Source organism: Zootoca vivipara, chromosome 4, assembly GCF_963506605.1.
Source record: "Zootoca vivipara chromosome 4, rZooViv1.1, whole genome shotgun sequence".
Classification (NCBI taxonomy): domain Eukaryota; kingdom Metazoa; phylum Chordata; class Lepidosauria; order Squamata; family Lacertidae; genus Zootoca; species Zootoca vivipara.
The window spans coordinates 75,768,129-75,784,312 of NC_083279.1; the positions used below are offsets into that span (position 1 = coordinate 75,768,129).

General features: G+C 38.9%; 1 protein-coding gene across 9 annotated transcripts in view; it reads right to left on the reverse strand.

The window, feature by feature from the left end:
* Nucleotides 1–16,184, reverse strand: part of NBEA (neurobeachin) — a 354,996-nt gene that overhangs the window by 253,823 nt on the left and 84,989 nt on the right. For 6 of the 9 annotated variants that reach the window (XM_060273784.1, XM_035114659.2, XM_035114658.2 and 3 more), the window contains exons 25-30: nucleotides 13,274–13,282; nucleotides 9,697–9,877; nucleotides 8,285–8,415; nucleotides 7,041–7,148; nucleotides 5,274–5,442; nucleotides 2,416–2,511 (exon numbers count right to left, since the gene is read on the reverse strand). In XM_060273784.1, the coding sequence (XP_060129767.1) occupies nucleotides 2,416–2,511; nucleotides 5,274–5,442; nucleotides 7,041–7,148; nucleotides 8,285–8,415; nucleotides 9,697–9,877; nucleotides 13,274–13,282 (694 nt within the window). The remainder of the gene's footprint in view (nucleotides 1–2,415; nucleotides 2,512–5,273; nucleotides 5,443–7,040; nucleotides 7,149–8,284; nucleotides 8,416–9,696; nucleotides 9,878–13,273; nucleotides 13,283–16,184) is intronic. The other 3 variants (XM_035114666.2, XM_060273783.1, XM_035114662.2) reach the window with 1 other exon arrangement.

Consider the following 16,184-nt stretch of genomic DNA (forward strand, 5'->3'; position numbering starts at 1 on the left):
TTCTCAGGCACTGCAATTTCACATAGCTATCAGAGTAGCATGCTCTCAATCTAGAGTGCCTCACATATCTATGGCAATATTTGCCTGCTGGGATCTAATTGAAACACTATCATCTTAATAATTGTAGACGATCCATACGCTAGTCTACCAAAATGAATTAATGACCTGAAATGTAACCTATTGGCCAATTCTTTTTAAAATAAAAGCACAAGGTTCTAGAAGTTCCTGAAATGGTATCCAATTTTTAAAAAGTGAACAGTACTTTCTGTGACTGGACTTGGCCTACTTGCAGGACCTCCAAAACCTTCTAGATAGAATGTTAAACCTTAAAGACAGGAACACTTTCCCTTGAACAATATCTTCTCTGATTTTAAGTGAGACTGGGTCTTTAGTTGGTTGAAGGATCTCTTAAAACAGACTGATCAGAGCTATTGACAGTCTAGATCAGGGGTCCCCAGACTACGGTCCGCGGGCCAGATGCGGTCCAATTGGCCTCCCAATCCGGCCCGCGGCGACCCCCGCTGCCCGCTGCCGCCGCCCGCTCTTACGTTTCTGCGCATGCGTATAGGCCTCTCCCGACCCAGAAGAGGTCATTTCCGGTGCACTTCCGGGTCGGGGGAGGTGCACTTCCGGGTTGGGGAGGCCCATACGCATGCGCACAAACAATTTTTTGGCGATTTTTCCGGCCTGGAAGTGCGCCACCACGCCAGTAAATGTGTGTGCGCATGTGCACGGGCGTGCACTCCCCTGCCCTCCGGCCCGCCGCGCGACCGGCGCGGTGAGCACCGGCCCAAAGGCGGGTAAGTCTGGGGACCCCTGGTCTAGATAGTCTGCAACAACTAATTGTGTCGAAGCATTCCCATGCTAAACACCTTTGTCAGTAAAGCTTCTGTCTAGAAGAGTCTATCACACAAAAGTTCTTACCTAAACACCTCTCCCTTTCCTTTCCCCCCCCCCCCAGGCTGTTTTGCAGCCTGATTTCCCTCTATGAATGAGTATTTCTATCTCTTGCATAGGTGCAGAGAGCTGCTGCTGCTTCCTAGCTTGTGGGTCAACTTCATCTCATCTCATCTTAGTCTTTGGCCCTTTCTGTTATCATGTCTGATACAGAGTCAATATAAGCCTTTGCAGGAATAATAATTTATTGTATTAATTTGTCATCTTTTTCTCTCTGTTTATTTTCTGAGTTTAGCTTCTTGAATGGTTTAAACTGGGGCTTTTCAGTTGACTGCAGAGAGTCTCTTAAATTAAAAAAGTAAACCATCTTTGCTGTGAGTCTTGGAGTACCTGCTCTCTGCCTTGCAGGCCTTTTCTCTTGTCATGGTCAGAACACATCCTGTTGAGATTTAGGCTTTCAGCACCTTTCCCCCCTCTGCAGCTGCAGGGACCCTATTAAAATGCTCCACCCTCAGAAGCTAATAGATCCCGTGAGTTTCCAGACAGCTTTGGGGGATTTTCAGACTGATAGAACTGGTTCTCCTGTCAAAGCCCTGGCCAAACTCTGTAATATTAGAATGGCTCAGGCTGTTGAAACAATTGCCCCTGGGTACCCTCTCCCACTTCCTGGAGTCCACTTGCCTCCCTGGTATATTGCAGAGCTTATGGTTTGTTTTTGTTTTAGCATTATTTTGTGTTCTCATTTTTTTGTTATCAACCACCCCCGCGATCTTTGGATGAAGGGTGATATACAATTTAATAATAATAATAATAATAACTAAAATGCACTAAGCATTGTACATGTTCAAAGGGGAGAACTGTACTGTTACATAGGTACACCATGCTGCCTGATCAGGTGGTAGAAGCTAAATATAGTGTGATATACAGAAGAAGAAAGCTGTGAATAATGTCCTTTCCTAGTGTAAGAGAGCAAGATGGTGTGTGTGTGCATTTGTTTGTTTGTTTGTTTGTTTGTGACTGCTCCCCCTGGTGATATCAGAAGTTTAGCTCTTACTGCTCTCTCCGGTCGCATAGTCCTCCTCATTGGGATTAAAACAACTGGATGCTATAATCCAAAATAAAAATGTCTATATTAAAGACTGAAATAAACACAGCTAAACAATATTAAAACATACTACTTCAAGAATATGGTGTTAGATATCTGCTTTATCTTTTTTTTCGTATTATTTTTCAAAGGAAAAGGAAGGAATTTAATGAAAATACCTTGTGCCTTGTATATATCAATGTACAGAATTATACTTTTATCATCTACAGCAACTCTCTCCATTAACAAGGTACCTCAAAATCTAGCCATAGCTGGGCAGAGGAATTTTGATTGTATCCTTGCAGAAAATTTTATCTTTGTGTAACCCAAAAGTATATTCTTATTTATCAAACAGCTATGTTATAGTTAGATTTTGAATTACATGAAATGAAACAAGTACACCCAAACAAGTTAGGAGGTTGTGTTAATATTACCTTTGTAAAATGAGTGGGTAAAGCTCTGCTCAGGAATTAACTTGGCAAGGAATCCATGGTTCAAACTTGGGTGTGGGATAGATGGTATGACCACAACTGTGGAGAAAATCATGGAGTCAATTGTGAGCCAGCTGCTTATCGCCTGTGGCTTGGTCCACTGTGGATCCATGACACAAGTCCTATCTCACTGAAACATGCAAACATGGCACTAACAATGTGTTTCTCAGAGAGAAATCAAGAGATAGGAACAGAACATACCTTTAAGTAACGCATCATAAAAACAACATTTATGGAAAAGACAGGTATACATAGGCAAGACAGGCATGGCCGGAATAGTAAAACCAGCAGTTTCCTACTCCAGCATCATGGCATAATACACAAATGGGGAAACACACAAAATATAAACACAAAATCAGCATGGCCACATTATTTAGTTGATTAATTGGTCAGATCAATCAATAAAAATATCATAATAAATTAAAGTGTTTGGATTTTTCAAAATACACGTTTCAAATACAAACACAGTAGGTGGCATGGCACCATTTTAGGCATTCTTTCTTCTTCCTCACAAATGAGGGAATATATTTTCTAGAATGGTGCCTCCTACAACATGTGTGTGTCATCAAACACAAGTGAACCATACCCCCCCAATAATCTTTTAGTAAGAAATAAATTTATGTAGATTTAATCAAATAAATTTACTCAAACTATTAGAATATTTCTAGAAACTGGGAAGAACCCTAAAATTAGGGTGTAGACTTAAGAACATGTTTTTAGCAAAATACGTTAATGCAGGAATATTTTAGAGTACCCAGTAAACTAACCTATAACAGTTAATAACATGGGTTTGCTTTGAATAAAGTTAACAATAAAAAGTGGGTTTTATATGAATATCAGTTACTAATTTTACTGTAAGATGCAAGGTCTTCATGATATAAACAGTATCAAAGATTAGTAAGGAAAAAAATACACCTGAAAATAAATATATAGGAACAGGTTTATATTTGTGTGTGCGTGTGTGCATGTGTTTAATACTGAGTTCTAAACAACTTTCATTTGGAAGAAGAAAGCATATTGATACATATGGCACAACCATGAACCAATGCAGTGGAACTTAAAAAACATGGGGTGGGATTCAATGTAGTGCTAAGGAGATCACTCCATCAGCACAAGCATTTCTGCTTGCCCTATGGAACAATTTCCCTGTGTGTTCTGCTGGGGGGGTTCTCCCAACACTGCAAAGCAAATTTGGGGAGGCACAGAGGGCATGCGGGAGTAGGAAAGAGAAGAAGGCTCTGCTGAACTAGTGGAAGGTCTTGCTCTGGGTTCTGCTTATGGAACTGAGTAACTGAATATGGTCCATGGTTCTCAGATTAATATGGTATGTGATGCAGAAACAATCTCAATCAAAAACTCCTGACAGCTTCTTCAACTGATAAAAATATGCTGAAGCATTAGTTTAACTTGGCAAATTGATAACCACATTAACTACTAATTTTGTCTGTGCAAAATAAATGTGTTAAAATAAGGAACTGAAAATACCCAAGGAGCTAAACAGGAATAAAAGCTAACTATTAGATATAAGATTTCCTAGGCTCGTCTACTCAATCATAAAAAGCAGGATTCCCAGGAGTGGCCGAAGCAATAAATAACTTTTAAGAAGCATTTTAGACCACAGAGAAACTAAGTATGCACCTGTATTGGCCTTACTTTAAAAAAATATTAATTAAAAAACATTTTATGACATATAGAAGCTGTTTTCAGTATACTGAATATTTTGCAAGATATGCACTCTGAAGAGGATTCTCTTTTGAAGTTATACAAAACTGAAAAATGAATGCATAAAAGTAAACAAATAAAAGTTAAAGTAAATCTTATACGTAGTTAATAGATGATAGATGGTAGGAACTGTAGATAGCTATGTAGATATAGATACATACACACTGTTTCTCCTCCAAAAAACTGAAAGTCACTCCTAGGATGGTTTGACTCAATCTCATCTTATAGGACACAGACTACCACAGAAAGACGTAGGACCATGAAGATACTTCACTTCTTTAAAAGCTTTTTTGAGCTGGTACTGAAATAAAACTAAGGACTTTGCTATGCAAAGTTGGACACCACTGCCATCAAATGTTGGTCTTCCTTTCAAAATCCATTCAACATAAATGCACTGGTGCACTCCAATTTTCCATCACTGGTAAAAAGGGATGGGTAAGTCTCACATTAATCATCAGTGCACGTAAAATGCCTTATACCAGGTGGGATTATCTGTCTACCCAGTCCAGTATTGTCTAGCCGAACAGGCAGAAACTCTCCTGGTTTTAGGCAGGGATCCTTCCCATAGCCTGCTACACTATCCTTTTCTTTTTTGGAGTGGTGAGCCAGGAATTAATCTTCTGCACTGCTGAGCTATGGTGCCTTCATGCAAAAATACCAGCCACTAGTGTGGCACCAAGTGAGGAGGGAACTGAGAAAAAGCACATCACTTGTGAGCTTAATTAAAACCACATGACAAGTTGAATATAAATTAAATTAACATTTAAAATAATATTTGTCTCTGGCTCCATTGCAGAGGAGCAATTGATTACATGTATACTACAGAGAGGTACCATATCGGAAGATAACAGAACTTTTGACAGCCTGTCTCCTCTAGTCCAAGACAATGGCCAACCAATGCTAGGAATGACAAACCAGACCGGACCGAGAAAGCAGAAATATTCCAAAAACAACTTAAAGGAAACAAGACCAGTCAGAAACTGGATATGGTTAATAGGTATCATTTGAACTTTTCTTTTCTATAGTCAAGTATCCATTGTCTAAAAAATTATGCAACATAAACAGAAAAACAGTGGTACCTGTACTTGTTGGTGAATTTATTTCCTGCCTGATATTTCTACCTGCCTGGATTCCAGACCTTGCAGTTTCTCGTTGAGGTTCGAGTATGTCCCGATACTTGGAGACCATCAACACAGAAATGAAGTAAACAACAGCCAAAGCTAAAAACTGAGCCTGCTTGCTATCATCCTGCAGAAAAATCATAGAATACAATTAAAATACATGATAAAAATACTCAACATGTTACACTTAACCAATGTTTCTAGACTGAAAACTGCACTGCCAAAGAACCAGAAGCTTGCAAGGGAAATTGGGGGCCTGATACAATCTCAGGATGTTGGGAAGAGCCAGGAGCAGAACTGAATTCAGTGGCAACATGACTTCAGTGGCCGGTGGCTCTTACTTCTCCTGCCACTGCCATGAGGCTGCTTCAACTCTCCTTCCCCTCCATGGGAGGAGGAGGAGGAGGAGTCTATTGAAGCAGTGCCACGCTTGGTTCTGCATTCACTCTACTCCATCCTGATTTGGGGGGACATGGGGGTGACCCTATCTCAAAAAAGGGGTGGAGCAACAGTGCTCAGCCCCCATGAGCTGTTTCCCTTACAAAGAACTATAATTGCCTAAGGACGATTTCACATTTTCAACTCACTGGGAATTTGTGACTGGATATGCGTGTTTCTCCGAAAATAAGACATACCCCGAAAATAGGCCAGACCGCGAAAATAAGCCATACCCCGAAAATAAGCCATAGTGATAGGCAGTTTAACCTTGTAGGTTAAACTGTACCATACTTAATAATAAAATAAGCCATCCCCTGAAAATAAGCCACCGTGTTGTTGTTTTAAGGAAAAATAAATATAAGACGGTGTCTTATTTTTGGAGAAACACGGTAAAGATATACTGTATACCAACAGGCATTCATAATAAAGAAATAAAAACACATACACATCTCAGCAGGAAGCGTGTATACATAAATGTGGTTTCTACAGTAGTTTCTAATGGAGGTTTTGTTTCAGGCCTGATTAAAAATGACCCCAATTCACAAGCTGCAAATTTGGAAGAGTTGTTTTGGAAACTGGGAGTGGGCAATTCACTGGCTTATCAGTTACCAGTGAGGGTTTAGGCAAATGGCAGCTGAGCCCATCTCAGAAGCTGCTTGCCACCATTTTTTCCTTCAACAATATCCCCTCAGAACAACACTACGTCATGATGGCCACCAAGAGGAGCTCCGCCACTGCTTGTAGCAGCAAATTAAAAAGAGAATGGAGCTGCATCAAAGTAGTGAGCCCCCGTCTGCAAAAAAAAAAAAAAACTTTCCCAACTATTTTCCTCTGAACCTTTTCCCATCCTCAATATGTAATTTTAAGCCTTAAATTTTCAAGGTACAACTTTAAACTTTTAAACTTTAAATAAGCTCTATGGTATAGTTTAACAATTCAAGGGAATACCGTTTACTGAATAAAGTACTGTTTGAAGATAAAAGAGTCTCTTACAATTCCAAAAATAACCTGTCCATGCAAGGTTCTTGATCTTGCTAAATCTGATAAAGTCACCAAGGATGTTAAATTTCAAAAAGTGGATGAAGTCATCTTTACTTAGGGGATTAGAGAACAGCTCCCAGTATAAAAATAATTTATGAAAGAAAGATGTTTCACATATACATGCATAATTACTATTTTAAGAAAAAAGGATGCATAGCGTAGATTTACAAGTACCCTTGTTTCTCTCCCATGGACATTACACAGGCAAGAAATCCTTTAAGAAAAGCTGCCAATGATAGTACTCACCACATCACGAAATACAACTGCTCGAAGACGATTAATATCTACATCTTGAAGAAGTCTATCGGGATCTTTAATAGGTGATAGGTTACCAGGAACATTTTCCAGTGGAGTCTAAACACACAATAGTTATATAGTTTCAGAAAGATTCAGGCTCAAAATACTCAGCTGTTCCTATGTGTGTGTGTCTTTGTATGTATCATCTTGTTTCATAGATAAAATATGGTATTGTAAGCTTTATGAAAGTCTCTAAACAAAATAAAAAAATTCCTTCCAGTAGCACCTTAGAGACCAACTAAGTTTGTCATTGGTGTGAGCTTTCGTGTGCATGCATTACAAACTTAGTGCATGCACACGAAAGCTCATACCAATGACAAACTTAGTTGGTCTCCAAGGTGCTACTGGAATGATTTTTTGTTTGTTTGTTTGTTTCGACTACGTCAGACCAACACGGCTACCTACCTGTAACTAGAAGTTCTCTAAAACACAGAAAGGGACCTTTAATGTCAAAAAAACCTTTAAAGTGTCTCACTTACATACCAGGTACACTTCTCAAAGCTCCACTATCTAAGTGATTCACCTGCTTTGTACAGTCATACCTCAGGTTGAGTATGCTGTGGGTTGCGTACTTACAGGTTGTGTACTCGGGGGACCCGGAAGTGTTTACGCTATCAGAAGCATTCTACGTGCTTCGCGCGTGCACAGAAGCACTCTATCGGCGCTTCACGCACGTGCGCTATCACCGCTCAGGTTGAGTAATTTTCGGGGTGCGAACGGCACCCTGGAACGGATTGGGTACTCAACCCGAGGTACCACTGTATAAACACAAATTTCTCACCAATACAAGTAGAGACTACAAAGAACAGTGGCATCCACCTGAAGATTTTAACTTAATAAGAAAACTTCATATATGATCTTTAACTTTCTCTGCCACTTTATCATCTCCACTAATACCCTGCTTACAGACTCCAAGGAAAAAATAACTAGGCCCATATAATAGTTCAGAACAGCCATGGTAAGAAGACTAAGCAGAACTTTTCCCTGGGAAAATCAGAAGCTTTTGTCTCCTAACCAAGAAGAAGTGCTTTTCTGTTGTAAAGACTGCCCCCTCTGGATTTATAGAAGAGAGTAACTTCTGTTTTACCAAAGTGACAAATCATCATAACTGGTTTAAAATACTATATGACACATTGTCATTATTTCCAATTCATTCATTTTATGCAATGGTATCTATTATTTTAATAGTTTACCTTAGCGGTAGTAGTTGCACTTATACCCTGAAGAGTCTCCTGAGTTTTACTGCTGATTAGTGAAGATTTATTTACCCTTTCTCTCTGTCTCTGTCGACATTCCAAACAGTTTCGCACGGCAACACAGCAAACTAAAAAGGTTTAAGAAATAGCATTGGAATATCAATCTTAATGAAAATCTTAAAGCAACAATGGAAAAAGACTGTATCCTAGTGCCTGAGATCTGCCATAATATGTTACCCTATCACAACATAAACACTGGATTTTACAACATCATCTATATGCACTAATGCTAAAACTGAGGCAGAGTTAAAATACTCATCTCTTAATCATGTGTATTTAATTTTATTCAGATAAGATACTACTGTTGAACACTAAATGAGCAGCAACAGTATACACAGCATAGTAGAGAACACATTTCAATGAACCCCTCCTTATGCTTTTGCAATTTGTAATTGATGGAGATGGGAAAGTGGTTCAGGACTAATATCTGAATTGATTGAGGAGGGTCAGATGAAAGAGGAGCAGCATACAAAGTGAAGCCAGGGTAGTCCTGATAAGGCAATCCTGAAGAAGGAGGATGCCTGGCAAATAGAGAACTATGCCATTTGAGGCATAAGGAATGCATGGCAGAAAGCACAGAGATAAAATGACAGAAGACTATCAAGTGATTGGCTATAGATGAAAGGACATGGTTTAGTGCTGGGGCATATACAATGCATGCAGAAGGTCTGAAGTTGCTGCAATTATTAGTGAAAATGAGAAAAGTTGCAGGGCTTGAAATCATCTCTGCTTTGGAGAGGCCCACAGCTAGAGTACACAACGTTGTCTAGGGTTACCGATGACCTAACAGTATTAGGCAGTTTCATATAAGCATGCATGAAGCTGACAGAAGAGATAGTCAGAAGAGGATTGTAATTTTAATCTTGATTGTGTATATGGGAAGGAGTCCAAATAAAACATTGTAAGGAGAATGGTGAGCTAAATATAGTCATCAACAGAGGAATAGAATGAGGAATCCATTAGCATGCCAGAATGTTTGTCATGCACCATAACCAAGGCTCCTTCAAACTAACAAGTTCCGCTTTTTATGTCTCACATCATGTAACACATTATCTTCCTTTTACAGAAATCACGTTAGCTTTTTTAGTATATGTGAAAAATGTTCAACTTTTAAGAATACTATGTACTATAACATAAAGTGCTCTTGCTATAGTTTGAACAGTTCTGCTACGTAGAGAAATGCTTGTTACCTTAACCTGAGCTGGATGCAATTTTCTTCAACAAAATACAGAAATTTTTAAAAGCAGGTCAGCATTGGCTTTTTTTCTTTTTTTCTTTTTTACTGTAGCCTCATTTCGTTGATCTGTAAGTAATTATTTAATGCACTGAGCTGTTCCATGCAAACTTACCAAGCCTTAGGCACTGTCGCATTAAGCCTCCAGAAGACATGTTTTTTTCAGCTTCAATTTCACTAAAATTTAGCGAGCTGGCAAATACTAGTACATCAACCATAGCCATCAGGCGGCTGAGGAAAGTCACTGCTGTCTCTGCTGACATACCCTGAGTTACTTCAATGTTCTCCAATTCAGTCTTTAAAAGAAAATCATTACATTAGACTCCTAAATCTATCACACATTTGAACGCATGAAATATACCAAAACAATCTCCGATTAAACTGAACACAAACAGTACAGAAATGAGCATGAGAAGAAATGGATTCACATTTGCATGCCATATTAGGTAATACAAAGTTCCTATATTGGTAAGTAAACTAATGCTACTCATATGAGCCAAAGCACTATGGTAATAAATAGGAGTGTGTGAGACAATGCAGAAAGAGTTCTCAATTGTGTCTATCTGTAAATTGTCCATATTAAGAAACAGAAGCACAGGACAGGGAAGACTCATAGAGCTGCTATATCTTCCTGCATCATTGGGGAACTAAGAGAAGATATATAGCCCATGCAAAATATAATCTTGTTCTATCTTTGAGGTACACTTGGGAAAGCATTCTTTGAAAAGTGGACACAAAGCATAATTAAATTTATTCTTGGAGTATGAGGAGGAACAAATATGATTGCCAAGACACTGTCATGAGGTGAGTAAAGTCACAACTGATTATATAGTCTAATATTTTATTGTTTGTTTATTAAATTTATATCCCTTCCTTCCAAATGAGCCCACGGCAGCAAACAAGTGATAAAACAATAAAAACTATTCCAATACATATTGGAATTTTAGACTAGGATGATTATTATTATTGACCAAGTGGGATTTACTGCAGGGTGTCCTATTTATTAGCCCTACAAAATTAAATATATGTTGTTATTGGCATCCGTCTGTCTCAAGAGACCTCTGGGGGTGAAATCAAACTCCTCCCCCCGCACACACAAATAAAGTGCATTGATCGCATGCATACATACATACACACATTTATTTCATGCAATGACTTGTCAGATTGTTCTTATGAGTGCATGTATACACAAAAGTTACAATTAAATTATTTAGCAATCCAAGGGCAATCTTGCGACTAAATCCTGTTTACAAGACCATAACTAGAAAATCCATCCTTTTCCATGTCCACAAAGTCACAAGATCACTTCCAAAAGTGGTATGAGTGTCAACTGTTACATTGCAACTATCCCAGAAAAACATTATTAATAGTGCCACTCTACACCCAAAACAGTTATTTTGAAGATTATACCCAGTCATATGTGGGGGACTATAGAACACCAAGGCTATTATAAACAAGCCCAAAGAAATTTGCTCTGATTTATTATTTAAACCCGTTGTGTTCCACATTTATAAATTATAGTTAGTTTTTAAGAATGTAAACTGAATAGGAAGGTCCATTTCAACTTACAAATAATTTGGAATATGATTTTGCTCTCATTAAAAGGGGAAAGAAGTCAACGATTTTAGTAAGTGCTCCCATTATTGTCTTGTTAAGAAATTATTTCACCGGATTTCACATGTAAACTAGAATTTTTTTTCCTCTTTAAAATTTAGGAATGTGAAATCCCTTCAAACACCTGCCTAACTGTATCTTTTTCATTCCTTTTCATAGCTCTTGTTTCACCTCTCCCCTACACTGCATGAGAGCATCCCAGCCAATCGGGGATTGCAAAGAGACTATAACCATGTTGTGGCACAACACAAACCATCATAGTTAATGATATAGCCCCACTACTGAGCGAAAAATAAAGCAAATGCTTTATATTTAGTGTAAATTAGTGGGGAAACACTTCAGTTCTTGCGATGACTGCATTGTCTTACAACAAGGCCATACAGCATTCTATTGCAATGAAGGACAGTAAAATACAGAGAATCCTAAATGCGCATCTGGATGCAGATATTGTTCACCTACATTACAAAACTTCCAATAGGATGCACTTTTGCCTGCAACAAAATGTTGTAATGGTGAGCCTGTTCAGGTTTGTAGCCACTTCATCCTGAGATTTCTACTTCCCCTCCCCTATCAATCAGTCAACATTTAATGTTCACTGGGCATTCTCAGTTCTGAATAGATTGTTTTCGGTTTCCCCTTCCACTTATGGGTTTCTTCTATTTTTGGTAGTCCTGCAAGGCTTAGGATTCCTCCCAAGTCTATGTGGTATCCTTCTGCACCGCCTGTGAGATGAGACCTGGAGCCACTGCTTTACAGTGGCTCCAGTCGCTCTTGGAGGGACGAGTTCAGAAAGTGATGCTAGGAAATTCCTGTTCAACCCATAGTCATTGACACGCAGGGTCCCTCAGGTCTCCATCTTGTCCCCCATGCTATTTAACATATAAACTTGATCCAGGTGCCAGATCAAGCACCCACCCAAAGTTTCTCTTCTTCACCCGCTTGTCCCACAGCCTCCATTGCTTTTAAGAAGCTTATTTTTATTGCAGTGGAACCTCTGTTTTTGAATGTAATCCATTCCAGAGGATCCTTCAACTTCCAAAACATTCGAAAACCGAAAATCAAAGGGCTGTCAGCAATTTCAATGGGGGGGGGGGGAGAAACGCACCTCAGAAGCCGTTTGAGGTCTGAAAAATATTCGAAAACCAGAACGCTAACTTTCAGGTTTTGGCATTTGAGAGTCGAAATGTTCAGCAATGGAGCCATTCGAGAACTGAGGTTTGACTGTAATTTGTATTTATAAAGTTGTTTTAAAATGTTGTAAGCTACCTTGAATCCAACTTGGGAGAAAGCCAGAATATAAATACACTAAACAACCACCACAATATATAAAGATAAGGCCTGTGTGAATGAATTCTATTTACTTATATGATCCCAAATCAACAAATTGAGCTGGACTGTGGATACAGAGCTTTGGACTGTCCATGTCTGTGATTAGAATATCTTCCTTCTACCCAGCACAAATTTTTGTACCCTCCAAACTCTTTTCTGCAAAAATAGATCCTTTGGGGAGGAGATAACACTTTGTCCTCCTCCCCTTTTAAGGTCTATTCTATGCTAATGTTGCCAATTTCATAAAACAATGTGAATACTCAAAACAGATCTCTTACTATGCAAGTGCTAACGATCCAAGCATAAATAACAGTTAAAAAATAACCGGTCAATTTGTTTAGATTTTTCATTGATATTTTTCCAATAAAAATTAGGCCTGCAGTAAAACTAATCTTGAATGAGTATTTTCCTGAAACAATAGCATGTTTATTAAGACCCTTGATCCACCACACACATGGGAACCCACTAAACACAGATCATGTAGGTGAAAGCACAATAATACAAAGTGGATGGTATGTCCTCCCACATTTTGATGCATCTGAATCAAAGTATTGTATGTGGTGCCCTGTGATAATGTTGTGAAGATGGCATCTCCGACTCAAGATCAATATATTTACAGTGTTATGAACAATTTCATAATGCAGATATTATTTACTTCATTCTATCAAAGGCTGGATAACTGAAAAATGCGTAAGAAAGAAAATAAATTCTAAAAGCTATGAACTGAAACTTGTAGCAGTAATACTAACCTTAGAACCCTGGACATGCAACAGACAAAGCAGACAACAGATCACAACAAAAAGAAAAAGAAATGTTACAGTCAAATTAAAAATACAATGCAAAGTAGTAACTAATACTCTAAAATCATGTATTTTACTTTACAATTTGAATGTTTTAATTTTTAAAAGCAACCTCTTGAAAACAAACTCTGAAGTTCAAACTTAAAATTAGATATCATTTGACCTATGCAGTTCAATATACACAAATAGATGAACAAAGAATAAATATACCAAGAATAAATATGTTTTTCTTAGTAAAAGCTAGAAGTCAGAATTACCAAAATGGGGGGGAAGGGGGAAAGGCCTGGCTTGCTATTTGTAAACTTTAAATTCTTCAAAGACAGGTAAAGGTGAAGGTGAAGAAAAAACCCCTGGACAGTTAAGTCCAGTCAAAGGCGACTACAGGGTTGTGGTGCTCATCTTGCTTTCAGGCTGAGGAAGCTGGTGTTTGTCTGCAGACAGCTTTCCGGGTCATGTGGCCAGCATGACTAAACCGCTTCTGGCACAACAGAACACTGTGACGGAAGCCAGAGTGCACAGAAATGCTGTGTACCTTCCCGCCACACGGGTATCTATTCATCTACTTGCACTGGCATGCTTTCAAACTGCTAGGTTGGCAGGAGCTGGGACAGAACAATGGGAGCTCACTCCGTCATGGGGATTCGAACCGCCAACCTTCTGATAAGCAAGCCAAAGAGGCTCAGTAGTTTAGACCAGTGGTCCTCAACCCCCGGGCCACGGACCGGGACCGGCCCGTGGATCAATTGGTACCGGGCCGCCCAAGGAACATTTAAATACAATTTAATTAAAATTATTAAATAAAAACGATCTAAATAAAATATAAACAATCAACGCCCCCCCCTTCAGCGGGCCGCGGTAAAATGATCAAACGTTGACTGGTCCGCGGCGATAAAAAGGTTGGGGAGCACTGGTTTAGACCACAGCGCCACCCGCTCCCTACCTTCAAAGGCAACCCCTCCATCAAAGTAAAATGAAGCACTTGGTGCCTCTAAGACATTTTGAAACCCAAAAATTTGCCTGATGCAAGGATCTTGTGATTTGCTGGTAATTTTTACAGTTTTATATTTACATTCACCATCCTGAGCTGCAAAATAGTTCTAAGCAACTGCTGAATGGTACCATCTTTGCTCCGTGCCATGAATCACTTCCCAAAGAGTATTCACAGATCAGCTGCAGTACTGTGAAGTGTGCCTTGTCAGTCATTTGGCTGAGAAAGCAACATGGTTATCTACCATGCATTACCAAAATAGCGGCTGTGTGAATACTAGAACATTTCTACATTTTAAATCAAATTTCAAGAGCCCTGATCCAAATAGCAATTTTGCATGCTAAATGGAGCTCTAGACTTACATTTGGCAAACCACTTTTGAAACTCAGAAATTTTTTTCAAAAGCAGCTCACAACTAGGTGAAAGACATTTGCTGTTCAAATGAAAGTCTCAGATCCCACTGGGGGTGCCCAAGGTAGCATTTTGAATCTAACCTATTCTATTCTCACATTCCTATCAAAATCTAAAGGCAATACACTGTATTTGTGCTGTAATTCATGCTGTAATTGTGTCTTGTATGACCTTAAACAAACTCCTCTTGTTTGCCAATTTGTACAGTCTATTCATGATTGTTGTGGTCTCATTGTTTTTAACCAGGAAATCTATCTTACACCAAATTTTGCATTTTTACTGCAAAAAAATATGCCAAGGCAGCTTAAAGATCAAGAGACGTTCTCTCTTCTACTGACCAGAAAAGAACCTGTGCTTTATTGGAAACACCAGATTCTTTTTATGAAGTTTGCCAGGAACTGAGCACATCCATAATTGATACCCCTCACATGAAATGCCAAGAGGCTAGTAAGACATGTGGAAGAGTGGACTCCATCACTCCAGGCTGCTAGTGAGGTATCTTTTCTCTCTCTTTTTTATATTCATTCATTTAAGCAATTTCCTGGAGGTTAATGATCATCATCATATGCATCAAGGAGAAAGGTTCTAGTCCAGCCTGCTCCTCATTCCACTCCTGGGATTTGTTCAAGTAGGAGGTTAATACAGAAGATGTGAGTGCCACCTCACATTCTATAACCCCAGAACTCTACAGCCCCATTCCCACTTCCCTGCTCTTCAACCTTGGGTGCTCAGATGTTGCTGGACTACAGCACCCATCAAACACGGCCAACTTAGTCATCTGTCAAGGCCAATGGGGGTTGCAGTCAACAACATCTGGGGACACAAGGTTGAACATTGGGCTAATTGGGAAGTTAGGGGAAGAAATACTGATCAAAACTTAATTCTGTATCGCAATATGTTGCCTTTAGAATGGTGACCTGTCTTATTTATTCATATTTATATTTAATAATTGTTGTAAACAACTTAGAGGTTTCATTACAATTCAATGGTGTGTACATTTTATTAAATAAGTAAGCATTTTATGCATAATGTAAGTAAAGCTGTGACTGAGATCCAGAATTATGTGCTCAGAAGTCTCTCATTTTAGTTCTCTGTCCTGCTCTCAAGTATTCTTGAAACATGAGGCAGTTTCAGACACTCTTTAAAATATACTGTGATGTTTTGGGGGTAAAATGAAGGGAAGACAAGAAGCGCCACTGGATGTGTGCAAGCCATTGTACACATCTAATAGGCCCATGTTTGTAAATTTGATGTAAGATTGCAGCAATAAATCTAAAGAAGGTGTTAGTGCCACAAGGAAGCAGTGGTCAAGGCATTTGAAATGTGCTTGTTTGTACTGTATCCAACAGGAGAATTCCACATACAGCACCTGCAACAACAGGGTCTACATACTTCGTCTTTAAAAGACGCCTAAATGGAATATGCTCCCAAATGAAAGACATATTTATCTTGACATGTTTA